This window comes from Leptonychotes weddellii, chromosome 2 (genome assembly GCF_054177405.1).
Source record: "Leptonychotes weddellii isolate Sample4059 chromosome 2, ASM5417740v2, whole genome shotgun sequence".
Lineage (NCBI taxonomy): Eukaryota > Metazoa > Chordata > Mammalia > Carnivora > Phocidae > Leptonychotes > Leptonychotes weddellii.
The window spans coordinates 50643267-50657736 of record NC_138370.1 but is presented as its reverse complement, the minus strand read 5'-3'; the positions used below and the strand labels follow the sequence as shown (position 1 = coordinate 50657736).

Sequence of the window (14470 nt, the reverse complement as noted above, 5' to 3'; positions counted from 1 at the left end):
TTTGTTTTTTACAAAAAATAAACTCTTTTCTTACAAAATGATCACAACAAATCGTGTTCCTTTTGAAAATGGAATCTAATCCAGATCTTTTAAAATCTATAGCCAGGGGTGCCTAGGTGGCTCAGTGGGTTGAACGTCTGACTCTTGATTTCACCTCAAGTCATGATCTCAGGGTCATGATCTCCAGGGTTATGAGATCAAGCCCCGCATCAGGCTCTGTGCTCATCAGGGAGTCTGCTTAAGACTTCCTTTCCCTCTCCCTCTGCCCCTTCTCTCACTCATGCTCTCTGTCTCTCTCTCTCTCTCTCTGAGTAAATAAATAAAATCTTTAAAATATAAAATAAAATACAATCGATAGCCAGCACCCTTAACTACTATAGGACAATATCAATCACACATGAAAAAAGTAATCTTTAATTCCAAATGCCCATCCAGCACAAATTCTATGACTGATAGAGGAGACAAACAAAACTAATTATTATTCTCCCACTCTGCCCCAACCCTATACTATGCAAGACATTGCAAAGCATAAAAAACTGATGAAACTGAGAAGTTATTGCTACAGATTTCTAAAGAAGAGCAAACCTAACCACAGCCAAGCCAGTAGTGAAGACTCTACCTCAGAAAATGTCAAGCACAGTACCTTTGCTTTAGCATCCTCTGGGTCATCTCCTTTGGAAGCCAGCAGCATGAGTCGCAGGACCAGGGTAATGCCGAGAGGGAATTGTCCTCTCAGTTCAGGAACATTGGATTTAATGAGTTTTTCTATTTTGGGCAATGGAATATCAAAGAAATATACATCTCCCAGCAGGTCTTGACCTCGTCTTCCAGCACGTCCAGACATCTGGAAACAGAAGAGAATCACAAAGTAAAACTTCCCTAAATATTTTCTCCATCACAGTATAAGAATTGAGCCTTTTACATGGGGTTGTAGCAAGTAAATTGTGCATATGTCCAACCATTATATAAACTGAAACTAAAATCCAATGGTGTAGCACTTAGGAAATTTACCATGGCTAAGACAGAGCTGAGAATGAGACATTTATCATTATTATACACTTATTTCATGCCAAAAATTGTGCTATATATTTATATCATAATATATAGATGAAACAAAGCACAAGAAGACTAGGCCCTAATTTCAAATTCACTTATCGCTGAACTAATTACACCAATTCTCTCCTTTCCCACTTCCTCTCCCTTGTTCCTTTCTCACACACCAGTGTGTTGCATTACAAATCACCATAAAAACTGTGCACAAATTGAGGAATACATGAGTAAGATAAAATTCTGAAATTCTACTTGTAGCAAACAAACTCTTTATAGAAGTTGTATTAGTTCTCATATATTAAGTGCTCAGAAGGTGTTAAATCCTTTGAACTGTTTTTATACAGACCTCACAACAACAACCATATAAGGTAAATATAATCATTATCTCCATTTTATAATGTAGAAATAGGATCATGAGGGATAGAAGAAACTTGTTTGTAGTCAAACACCAGAAAGTGGAGAATCCAACTCACACCCTGGCATTTTGACTCCCAAGTTTATCATCTGAAATATCATAACACATAGGGTTCTGGAGAACCCTACTATGTGATTCCCAAAGATGATATGGGAGAGGAGAGCTCATGCAGAACACAGCCCCAGGAAGAGAGATCAGAAGGACAGGGGTTGGTAAAGTGGTGGGAAATAAGAGGGGTGTTATATTGGATAGGAACAAGGCCTACAAGAATAAGAAGTAAGTGTTTAGAGAGAAAGAGAGGGGGGCATTTTGATAAAAACTTGAATATTGGCTGATACCTAAAAATGATGCTGCTAGCAGAAATATTCATCAAATATTCCTGAGCAGGGAAGCCATATGAAGACACACTGTACTGTGTATAGGACATAGCAAAGTAAGGAGAATTGAAAATCCAAAGAACCGTTTTAATAATACAAGGCCAAGAATGTATGATGAGAGATAGTGAAGACAGAAATTGCAAGGCAAAATCAAATACATGTAAGAGAATAATGAAGTGGGCTTGGTAATAGATTGTGTATTGGGAGCAAAGAAGAGAGAAGTATTAACTCCAGAGTGCAAAATCATGTGCACAGGAAATGAATGAGTAAACATCCATCTAGCACCTTTGATATGTATCTTTCTTACAAATAACTTCATTTAATTCTTGCAAATGTTGTGGGGTAGTAACTGTCACCCCTATTCTGGAGATAGGAAAAAAAGGATCAGGCAGTTCAGTTGTCTCACCCAAAGTCACATATCTGGTTGGTGAGGGCCACATAATTCTGCGCTCATGTGCCTACCACTAGACTACAGCTAATCAAGAGAGTCAGGCACGAATGAATGCCAAGGTGTGCTAGCACATGAATTGCAATATATTCGTAAACTAACAGCTCACATTTTTTACCATTTTATGGCCGCACCTTCATAATGAAATAGTGAGTGTATGCATATTGCAATACCTGTCTGTAATTTAAAGCATCCAGATAGATTGAGTTTTGAGCAAAAACCACAGATTTACAAGGCATGTTGATTCCTAAAGCAAGTGTCCCAGTAGCTGTCACCACCTAGAAAGAGAATAAATCAATTCTTCATGAAAGAGCATTTCAGTAGAATGCCATATAGTTACTGAAACTCTCTGCACTTCCATTGAACCGCAGTGGGAAAGCCACAGATGCCCTATTTGATATTGGACCTCCACACTGACAAGAGTACCTGGCACATGACAGGTGTTCAGTAACTATTTCTTAATGAATGACTAAAAAAGGGAATTTCCTCATGGCAGGGTAATAATACTTTTACAAACCACCTTCTGGGATATTGCCTACTTCATCCACTACAATTTCTTTGTGAAGGTTATTTCTATGGGGATAACATATCTTGTAATAAGGGCAAAACAAAGTTTCATTTTTCCCCCCTGAATTGCCTTGACAACTGACCAAAAATGGGAGTAGGGCAAACTTTAAGTTTCTTAAATGATCCAACTTTTGCTCATTCTCTCATATAATGTTGGGTATTTCCAATGGCCCTCTCTTTCTCTTTACATTGATTGTCATATATGCCATGGCTTAATGTTAATGTTTAAGTATATGGAATAATTCTCTCTAATTATTCTGTAACTGAGACCTATACATCTGTGAAAATGAAACACACCATTTATTAACTATTTTTCTAAAGTTCTTTAATAAAAACAAAAATGGGAAAAGTAAGAACATTAAATTTATACTATAAGTAGAATAAATACCTTTTTTAAAATGTGCTCTCTATAACAAAGCTATCACTATTTCCATATTGCCTTCTCTAGAGTGATCTAATTATTCATTCATTAAATCAATAGTAATTAAGCCACTACTATTTAACATATACTATTTTAGACACAAGATATGCCGATCAAAATAGGTGTGCCTCTTTTCCTCAATTTATAAGCATGTAGAAAATTTTGTCTCTAGTTATTGACCTTTTTTTTAAAAGACTGTATTTATTTATTTGAGAGATAGAGAGCTTGAGTGGAAAGGAGGGGCAGAAGGAGAGGGAGAAGCAGACTTCCTGTCAAGCAGGGAGCATGACTCAGGGCTCAATTCCAGGACCCTGGAATCAGGACCTGAGCTGAAGGCAAAATATTGAGGAAAGTTAAAAGGTAATTTTTTAATCTGGATAAAAACCAAAATATATTATTAACAACTTTGCTTAGCTTTTCTCTTAACTAATAACAAGTTTTTTATTTACTTTAAAAGTCAATAATTAGAGGGGTGCCTGGGTGGCTCAGTCATTAAGCGTCTGTCTTCGGCTCAAGTCATGATCCCAGAGTCCTGGGATCAAGCCCCGCATCGGGCTCTCTTCTCAGCGAGAAGTCTGCTTCCCCCACTCCCTCTCCCTCTGTGCTCTCTCTCTCTCTCAAATAAATAAAATCTTTAAAAAATACTACCTAGTGTATTATCCTCTTACTCTCTCCTCTCTCCATCCCCCTGCTTTTGAGCTCTCTCTCACTCTCTCTCTCTCACATACACAGATATAATATACATCATACAAAAAATTTTATATGGATAATTTAAAAAACTCAGAGGCTATTCTTAAATATTACTCAAGATCTAAACTAAGAAATTATGTTAATCCTCCATGTAGATTTATCGAGACTATCCCCATGCATCCTCATGTAAGATAATAAATAAAACATAATAAGGGTTGGTTTTCAAGCTATTTAAGGTAATCTTCCTCTTGTCCACTATGAGTGATGAGAGAGAGAGCATTTAGGAGTGACTCATCTAAAAACTGCCAAAATATGCAGTGAGCCCTGAGGAAGTGATACATTCTTGCTCTTACTTCAGCTATTATACTGAGAACAGATTTGACCAAAACCTATTATAAGTGCCCTCTAAGCCCGTGAAAGAATGTTTGTAACCAAAATTATATGAACAGCTGACAAAATTCCCTAGATATTATAAATGAAAAAGCAAGGGATTGTTGTTCCAAGATCATAATAGGTATACTTCATTACAGAAATATCTGTATCTGTTTAGGGAATATTTTAATTCTTGAAAAAGACATAAACTACATGATAAACTTCAAACCCCCTCCCTCAATTAAATGAGATGGAAGGATATGCAGTGATATCATGAGTTGTAAAAAAAAAATAAAAGATAAAATAATAAAATAATGAATAAAAATATAATTAGATGAGAAAAAAAGTTACTATTTTCTCCTTTCATGGACATTCACTTTCATACAGACACAGCTTCAACTTTTAGAATGAAAAAATTTACCTACCCTAATAAAACCTTTCCTAAAAAGAATCTCAACTAACTGCTTTTCTTTGAAGTTTAAAGAGCTATGATGATATCCAATACCCCTTCCTGCCAAAGCCTTCAGCTCTGCACCCTTTCTTGTGAATTTTACTCGATCAAACACCATCTGCAAAGTCTGAAAGAAACAACGGTATTAGGGATTTTGATCATTTATCTAAGTTTAATTTAAATCAGAATAAAATATTTAAAGAAAGTAGCAGTCATACTGTGTAATAGTTTGACTAAACAAAGCAACTACTTGAAATTGACTTTACATGAGTACAAAGAACATTTTATGGCAGCAACAGTAACTATAGGAAATATTCCCAAATTTTTGAACAGACTGTCTCTCACTGTTTCACCCCACTTCAGGGGTGAATAGTACTGACAAAACAGTAGACAAAACACCCAGAGGAGGTGTGAGTGTATTACCTGCTCTTGCCTGAGGGAAGTCAGTTCTCTACTGGAGCCTTACAAGTTCTCCCTAGGGACAGAGACAGAGAGAGAGAGAGAGAGAGAGAGAGAGAGAGAGAGACTTCTCCAGGAAGGCAGAGTGGGCTCCTTACCCCATATCGTCTGGGAGTGCTTACTTCTCACTGTAAATCAGTCACAAATGGCCTAAAAAATAACCATTCCCTAGGGGGGAAATCCACTTGTGTAGAGAGTTATACGTACAAAAACCAACACTGCTTATGAGAGGGAGAAAAAAAAGAAAGAAAAAAAAACCCTAAGCATCCAAAAGCAAAAGACACTTCGGTTGTGCAGTCATCCACGCAATGGAATATTGAGGAGCCATTCAAATGATGATATAAATTCATGGTTATTAAAAAGGAAGAAACTATGAAGTTTACAAAAAAAAATATACAATAGAACTGTGTGTGTGAGTGTGTGTGTGTGTGTGTGTGTGTGTGTGTGTGTAGTCACAAATGAAAAAGATATAAAGGGTTCATCCAGAAGGGCAGTGTTTACTTCTGATTGATGACATTGTTTTTATTGTTACTAATTTGTATTTTCAAATTCATCTACCATAAGCATGAATTGTTTTCATTAAAAAAAAATTTACAGAAAAAATGGCATAGCGCTTTTATATTTCAATGTCTTTTGGTAGAATGTTTTAACTATAATATAGACAGCTTCTGATTTTGACAAATTCTGTGTACATTATTTAAATGGTATTGAAGCACATGTACCCAAATATCCAAATGAGGTGTATGGGATTTAAGTCTAGAATTCAGGCTGTGAAAAAGCCTTTCTGTGAAAGAAAAAATAATAAAAGGACAGACCCTCTCAGGAGTTAATTGTTAACAAGCAAGAGATAACCTATAAAACTTCTCCTGTCCTTTTTAGACATGCTCTGCAGAGCCCTCAAGACTTATGTGTAAGTAGAAGGTCACAGAGAGAGAATTCTATTCTATTAGAGATTGCATTTAGTTATTACATTCAGCACTGTCTATAACTGAGAAATAATGGTTGATGAGTGAAGTCATTTCCTGGAGGAGTATTTTATTCCAAGCACTGACCTCAGTGTCTATAGCTTTTTGATTAGCATATGTGCACTCCTGAGGGATTTCCAGGTTCTTCTCTAAAGTCTTGAGTAGATTATTATGTTCAGCTTCATGTATTAGGATTTGGTCCATTTTTCTGGGATTTTTCTGGCTTTTTTCATCTCTGTTTGTAAAAATAAATTTTAAATAATGAATAGTCAGATTTGGCTATCATCATGAGCCCAAGACTTCCTAGATCCCCTCATCACCCAGACATTCACTCCTATATACATCTGTACTATTTTGACTCAGACTTCCTCTTCTAATGCTCTTCCTCATTAGCCTCTGGGACTTGGGGTCCTTCAATAAACATTTCCCTATGTACCCATATCTTCCCTGAATGTTCCCTCCCCTCCTTGCTGCAAGTAGCTTTCTTACCAAATCCAGTTCTCCCGACATGACCTTGTTTCCCCTTGCTAAAGTGGTAATCATTTTCTCTTTTTCAGCCTTTAGGACACCAGGCTTGGAGGTAAGGTAAGTGTCCCCCCCTTGCTCCACATTGCCAATTTCAGGCCATTGTCCTTTCCTTGTGGTAGAGGCTACAACAGCTCTGAGCTTGGTTGCTAAGGAAGGGCTCTCAGCTACACTGTTCCCTGGAGAATTGTCCTCAACCTACAAGAGCTTCCTAGAAATGCCTGTGAGGTTACAACCTCTCTTGGGAGAGAGGAAGAAGCCTAAGGCCAGTAACTAATATGAGGTACAAAAATCAGCCACCTGGACCCAAGCTGGGACAATTCTGTGATGCTCCCAGATCTCTCTATTGGACGAGGCTTAGGCATGCACATCCATGCATATTTTCTTTACTTTCTCCCCCTCCCCTTTTATTTTTGCTTCCTTCACTTTCCCACAGGTCCCTCATAAGCACAACCTTTCAATAAATCACCAACACAGATATCCCCATCTCAGAGTGTGCTAATAAGGAATCTTACCTCAGACATGGTTGCATAAACCCTGGCTATGTCATCAGACCATATTATCCATTATCCCTCAATGTAACGGCCTTTTATAGATACCCAGATCACTTACCCTTTAATTTTTTTCACTTTGTCTCTTAGCTGTGAATTTAAGACAACTCCAAATATGAGAAGTATCTCATCGCTAAGAGTTCCCACCTCCAACTACCATTACCCTTAATTCAAGGGAGAATGATATGACCATGGAAAGGCTTGGCCCTAATGTTTGCAAAGCAGGGGGCAGGGTACTAATGGAGGCCCACATATTGATGTTTAACTATAAGTTTTGAATCAAGGTAACAAACTGCCAAATAAAATATATTCTCTCCTTCTACCTTAATAAATATAGCTCCATAATAATGTGGAATTTAAAAGGGTGAGAATGAGGGGCACCTGGGTGGCTCAGTTGTTAAGCGTCTGCCTTTGGCTCAGGTCATGATCCCAGGGTCCTGGGATAGAGCCCCGCATCAGGCTCCCTGCTCTGCAGGGAAGCCTGCTTCTCCCTCTCCTACTCCCCCTGCTTGTGTTCCCTCTCTCGCTGTCTCTCTCTCTGTTAAATAAATAAATAAAATATTTTATAAATAAATAAATAAATAAATAAAAGGGTGAGAATGAGCTCCGGGTGGCCACGCCTCTTAATATCCACTGACTCCTAACATTATAGGAACAGATGCAGATAGAAGAGGGTCAGAGTGGTACTCTCCAAAACACAGGGCCCCCTCTTACTCTCCATATAATGATGGTACTGAACAAGGTATTAAAACATCTTTCATATTTTTATAGTTTGAATTGTTGGTCACTAATCCAATTTGAAATGATGCCCTGAAGAAAAGTTGTCTAAAGATCAGCTACTGAAAAGGCTCATACTTCCTATGCTGTCCCTATCTGGGCTCTTCACCTCCCACTACTTCCAAGGAAACAGCACAACAGGCAGAGGGAAGATAAGACGAAAGGTCAGCAGCAAATTATAGCTTGCTCTAAAATTTGAGAAATCTGAATCAGAGAAGCTCTAAAAACTGTGTCTACTTTGAAGAAATATCTGAGTTTTTTGATTGCTCAGATTCATTTAAAATATTTATGAAATGACTATTACCTACCAAACAATGTGCTGAGCACTGCAGATAAAAAGAGGAAAATACTAATAATGTAGAAAAAAGAAAGACAAATGAAAAATAACAGTAATGCATTATAATAACTGATCTACTAAATACTGAAAATGTAACAAGGACACAGGAAAAAAAAAAGAGTACTAAATTTAACTGGGAATTACAGCAAGATTCAGAGAAGAGATAGCAAAATTACGAGTATAAGCTTTGGGGACAATCAGAAAGGAGTGTACCTAAGGCTGATGGATCAGATCATGGAAAAACATAGAGGTAGAAGAACAGGTCATGTAAGGAGAACCATAAATGTTGATTATTATTAGAAGGGAGTGGTAGGAAGTAAAACTGGAAAAGTTAGGGCAAACCCCAAAACCTATTGACATACCAACAACATCCAAAAAATTTAGACTTTATCATCAAAGCAAGGAAGAAGGAAGAAAGAACATTGAACATTGGATAATTTAATTAATTTGAATGTTAGCAAGAGCAATTGTTAGCTACACTGGAGAGTAGGGAACCCTAAGGTTCTGGAGTCTAAAAAAAAGACCCTTGCAATCATTCAAGGAAGACATAATAAGCATCTACATCAGGCAGCAAATAAGATAGAATAATAGAGAGACAATAAACATCTTGAAGTAGAGTTGTCAGGATTAGACATGAGAACAAGGAAGAGGAGTCAAAAGCAAAGTTCTATCAAGCATAAAACTGGCATTTCAATCAATTCTCAAATTCATTCGATGTTCACTTATGTGACTGTGATGATAAATCAGTGACACCTCCATATTGTGACCCAAGACAACGTGTTTTGACTTTGTTCTGAGGACTGACAGAGAGTTGGAGTCACATATGCTTATTTTGAGGGATGATTATGTCAGGTACATAATCCACCAATACTGATAAGCTGTGGTCCTGCCTCTCTGAAGTCCTAAATGAGACTCATCTATGCAACTAAAGAATATGTATATAAATATTATGACCACTTATCTTTATCCCATTCTCCCACCCAAATTTACACAATTTGCAAATAAGTTCAAGCAATAACTAGAACTTCTTTGTAGCACATTCAATCTATGTTTCCGATTCGACTTGTGGAGTATTTTAACCCTTTAACCACTAATTTGTTTCATTAAATACTTACATTGTCTTTTGTTTCTCAATGGATTTTTTAACTTTTCGAAGTTTGTTAGTCATGTCATAGGCTTCTTTATCAGCTTTAGGAGGTCTTTGTCTCTTTTGCTTTTGCTCCAGGAAACTTCTCACACATATAGCTGTTTGTTCTACATCTCTTAAGTTGAATCTACAAGCAAATGAAAAGACCACTTGCCTTGAAAACAGTGTCATAAATAAAATTCAAATCATATTTCCATCTACTGTTAACATCCTGACATATACCTGTTGAGATTTTAATATCCATCTTTCTGAGTTTTATCCTGAATAGGCATACAAGGTATTCTGGGTCAGCAGATTCCTTATTAACTACATTATAGTAAACAGTAAGTTCCTCTCCTTGTTGAGACCTTACCCCTGAGGCAACAATGAGAGCCCATGAAAATTTTTCCTGTAAGAGTAGGTAAAATACTCCACAGGTAATGGACAGAGAACAATGGATTTTCTCTATTTATATATAGAAAAGGGATTGCCCCCCCAAAACAAGATGAGAAAAAAAAGTTTAAAAACAAAAAAGAATTATGCTCTTTTATTGGTATTGTTGTTGTAGTTGCTCTTGTATTTAATTCCACTCAAATTTAGGCCTTTCTCCTAATAGAATCAAAGGCCCTTAGCATTATATAAATATGTGTAAGTTCAGATTACACAAATCTTTTGTGAATTTTAGAGACTCCTTTGTTTTTTTTCCATTTTTATTGAAATATAATTGACATGTAACATTGTGTAAGTTTAAGGTGTACAGCATGATGATATGATACATCTGCATATCACAAAGTGATTACCATAATAAGGTCAGTTAACACATCTGTCACCTCTGGTGGCTGCCTTTTGTGTTAGTCTGAAAAGATTTAAGATCTACTCTTTTAGCAACATTGAAGTATACAATACAGTATTATTAGCTATAGTCAACATGCTATACATTATATCCCCAGAACTTATTCATCTTATAACAGGAAGTTTGTACCCTTTGACCAACATCTCTCCATTTCTCTCACTCCTACCCCCCTGAGACCCTGGCAACCACCAATCTACTCTCTGTTTCTATGAGTTCAGCTTTTTTAGATTCTATATATAAGTGAGGTCATACAGTAAAATTTTGCTCTTAGGCAGGAATGGTATACTGATGAAGTAAGGATTAAATAAATGGCAGTCTATGACACATGGCAAGAAATTTTATATAGTAGGCAATAAAAAAATAAAGTTAGTAAACATTTAAACATGCTATTTTTCAGACACTAAGTATCATAAATCTATTAATCCATTTTGTACTCACAATCACCCTATGAGGAAAGCACCATTATTTTCCCAATATCATAGATGAGAAAATGGATATATAAAGAGATTAAGTGATCTGTCCAGGAATCCACAGCTTGTATGTGGAGAGTCTGGCCTCCAAAGCCCATGTTCTTAGTCATGAAATCATGTTACTTCTTTTTTTATTTTAATGCAATTTACTTCATCTAGGTGTACATTCTGTATGAAATGGCATCATTTTCATCATAGAACCTCATGTTTTAAAATCTAGATCACTTGCGGGAGGGAGGAGCAAGATGGCGGAGGAGTAGGAGACCTAAATTTCCTCTGGTTCCAGGAATTCAGCTAGATAGGGATCAAACCATTCTGAACACCTACGAACTCAACAGGAGATTGAAGAAAAGAAAAGTAACAACTCTCTGAACAGAAAAGTGACCACTTTCTGGAAGGTAGGACGAAAGGAGAAGTGAATCCAAAGTGATATTCAGGAAGATAGACGGCAGGGGAGGGGGCCTCAGTCAGCCACTACCAGCAAGTGATAGAGCCACGGAGCATAAAATCGGAACTTTTAGAAGTCGGCTTCGCTGAGGGACATGGCTCCAGTGGCTAAAGGGGGGGTGGAACCCTCACTGAGACAGTGTGGTCTCAGGACCCTCAGGGTCACAGAAAGACCAGGGGTGCCTGAGTGTGGCAGAGCTCCCAGGTATCAGAGCGGGGAAGCAGCTGCAAAGAAAGAGCAGAGGAGTGGGCTCTCAGCTCGGGGCTGCCATAAACCATGATCCACGGCACAGTCAGGCCACTGCTCCTCCAGCAGGGACACAACAAGCTGCAGATCCGGGGAGACTCCCCTTCCTCCCTGGGGAACAGTGGTGTGGGAGTGCACCACAGGGATCTGCTGGGTTTGGAGACTCCACACGGGCGTCAGGTACCAAAGATAGAAACGCTTGGTAGCAGGCCGGGTGAGCATGGAGTTCAGCCAGAGACCAGGGAGATGGGAGTGATTGACTGCTTTTCTCTGGGGGCTCACTGAGGAGTGGGGCCCTGAGTTCTCAGCTCCTCCGGGGTGGAGATTAGGAAGCCTCCATTTCACTCTCGTCCTCCAAAGCTGTATAGAAAGCTTACCGGGAACAAAAGCTAGGGAGAGCTAACCAAGCCGATTGCTTAGCTCAGACCCGCAAGGGCAGGGCAATTCCACCTCCAGCAAAGACATTTGGGAACCATGGCAACAGGCCCCTCCCCCAGAAAATCGGCAAAAACAGCCAGCCAAGACCAAGTTTACCGATCAATGAAAATGGCAGAACTCCAGCGCTAAGGGAATACCGCACATAGAATTCACGGCTTTTTTCCCATGATTCTTTAGTCTTTCAAAGTTTTTTTTTTTAGCTTTCTTTTTCTTTTTCTTTTTCTTTGTTTTTGAATTTTTCTTTTTCCCTTTTTCAACAAACATCTTATCAGTCCCTTTTTTAAAAATCTTTTTTATTTTTCATTTTTAGAGTCATATTCTATCCCTTCATAGTAGTTAACCTTATTTTTGGTGTATATATATATATGGTTCTCTCTTTAAAATTTTGGGATACAGTTTCTTCTAACAGACCAAAATATACCTTAAATCTCTAGTGTATGGCTTTGTTCTAGTCACCTGCCTGATCACATTCTCTCCCTTTTTCTTTTTTTAAATCCTCTTCTTTCTTTTTTCAACCAACTTCTTATCAATTCCTTTTATAAAGTCTTTTACAATTTTCATCTTTACAGTCATATTCCATCCCTTCATTGTATTTACCCTTATTTTTCTACATATATAGGTTTTTCTTTAAAATTTTAGGAGGCACTTTCTTCTAACAATCCAAAATATGCCCAAAATCTAGTGTGTGGCACTGATCTATGCACCAGACTGAACATATTTGATCATATTCTGTTTTTGGGGGGTGGGGGGTTGTTTGTTTGTTTTTATCTTTTTCTTTTTCTTTTTTCTTTCTTTCCCTTTCCTTTCCCCCGGTTACAGGTTTCTTCCGATTTGTTTAGTGTATATTTTTCTGGGGTCGTTGTTACCCTGTTAGCATTTTGTTCTCTCATTCATCTATTCTCCTCTGCACAAAATGACAAGATGGAAAAAATCACCTCAAAAGAAAGAACAAGAGGCACTAATGACTGCCAGGGACCTAATCAATATGGACATTAGTAAGATGTCGGAAATAGAGTTCAGAATGACAATTTTAAAGATACTAGCTGGGCTTGAAAAAAGCATGGAAGATATTAAAGAAACCCTTTCTGGAGAAATAAAAGAACTAAAATCTACCAAGTTGAAATCAAAAAGGCTATTAATGAGGTGCAATCAAAAATGGAAGCTCTAACTGCTAGGATAAATGAGGCAGAAGAGAGAATTGGTGATATAGAAGACCAAATGATGGAAAATAAAGAAACTGAGAAAAAGAGAGATAAACAACTACTGGATCATGAGGGCAGAATTTGAGAGATAAATGAAACCATAAGATGAAACAATATTAGAATAATTGGGATCCCAGAGAGAGGGGCAGAAGGTATATTGGAGTAAATTATAGCAAAGAACTTCCCTAATCTGGGGAAGGAAACAGGCATGAAAATCCAGGAGGCACAGAGAACCCCCCCTCAAAATCAATAAAAATAGGTAAACACCCCAACATCTAATAGTAAAACTTACAAGTCTCAGAGACAAAGAGAAAAATCCTGAAAGCAGCTCGGGACAAAAAGTCTGTAACCTACAATGGTAGAAACATTAGATTGGCAACAGACCTATCCACAGAGACCTGGCAGGCCAGAAAGGACTGGCAGGATATATTCAGAGCACTAAATGAGAAAAATATGCAGCCAAGAATACTATATCTAGCTAGGCTGCTATTGAAAATTGAAGGAGAGATAAAAAGCTTCCAGGACAAACAAAAACTAAAGGAATTTGCAAACATAAAACCAGCCTTACAAGAAATCTTGAAAGGGGTCCTCTAAGCAAAGAGAGAGCCTAAAAGTAACATAGACCAGAAAGGAACAGACCATATACAGTAACAGTCACCTTACAGGCAATACAATGACACTAAATTCATATCTTTCCATAGTTACCCTGAATGTAAATGGGCTAAATGCCCCAATCAAAATACACAGGGTAACAGATTGGATAAAAAAAAAGACCCATTGATATGCTGTGTGCAAGAGATTCATTTTAGACCCAAAGACACCTCCAGATTGAAAGTGAGGGGGTGGAAAGCCATTTCCCATGCTAATGGACACCAAAAGAAGGCTGGGGTGGCTATCCTTATATCAGACAAATTAGATTTTAAACCAAAGACTATAATAAGAGATGAGGAAGGACACTATATCCTAATTAAAGGGTCTATCCAACAAGAAGATCTAACAATTGTAAATATCTATGCCCCTAAATGGGAGCAGCCAATTATATAAGCCAATTAATAACAAAAGCAAAGAAACACATTGACAACAATACAATAATAGTGGGGGACTTTAACACCCCCCTCACTGAAATGGACAGATCATCTCAGCAAAAGATCAACAAGGAAATAAAGACTTTAAATGACACACTGGACCAAATGGACTTCATAGATCTCTTCAGAACATTCCATCCCAAAGCAACGGAATACACATTCTTCTCTAGTGCCCATGGAACATTCTCCAGAATAGA

At 37.7% G+C, this 14470-nt stretch overlaps 1 protein-coding gene across 1 annotated transcript in view; it reads right to left on the bottom strand.

The window, feature by feature from the left end:
* DDX60 (DExD/H-box helicase 60) overlaps positions 1–14470 on the bottom strand; it is a 98082-nt gene that overhangs the window by 29181 nt on the left and 54431 nt on the right. The window contains exons 24-28 of the mRNA XM_081812910.1: positions 9521–9730; positions 6303–6450; positions 4766–4918; positions 2464–2568; positions 644–844 (exon numbers count right to left, since the gene is read on the bottom strand). Of these exons, the coding sequence (XP_081669036.1) occupies positions 644–844; positions 2464–2568; positions 4766–4918; positions 6303–6450; positions 9521–9730 (817 nt within the window). The remainder of the gene's footprint in view (positions 1–643; positions 845–2463; positions 2569–4765; positions 4919–6302; positions 6451–9520; positions 9731–14470) is intronic.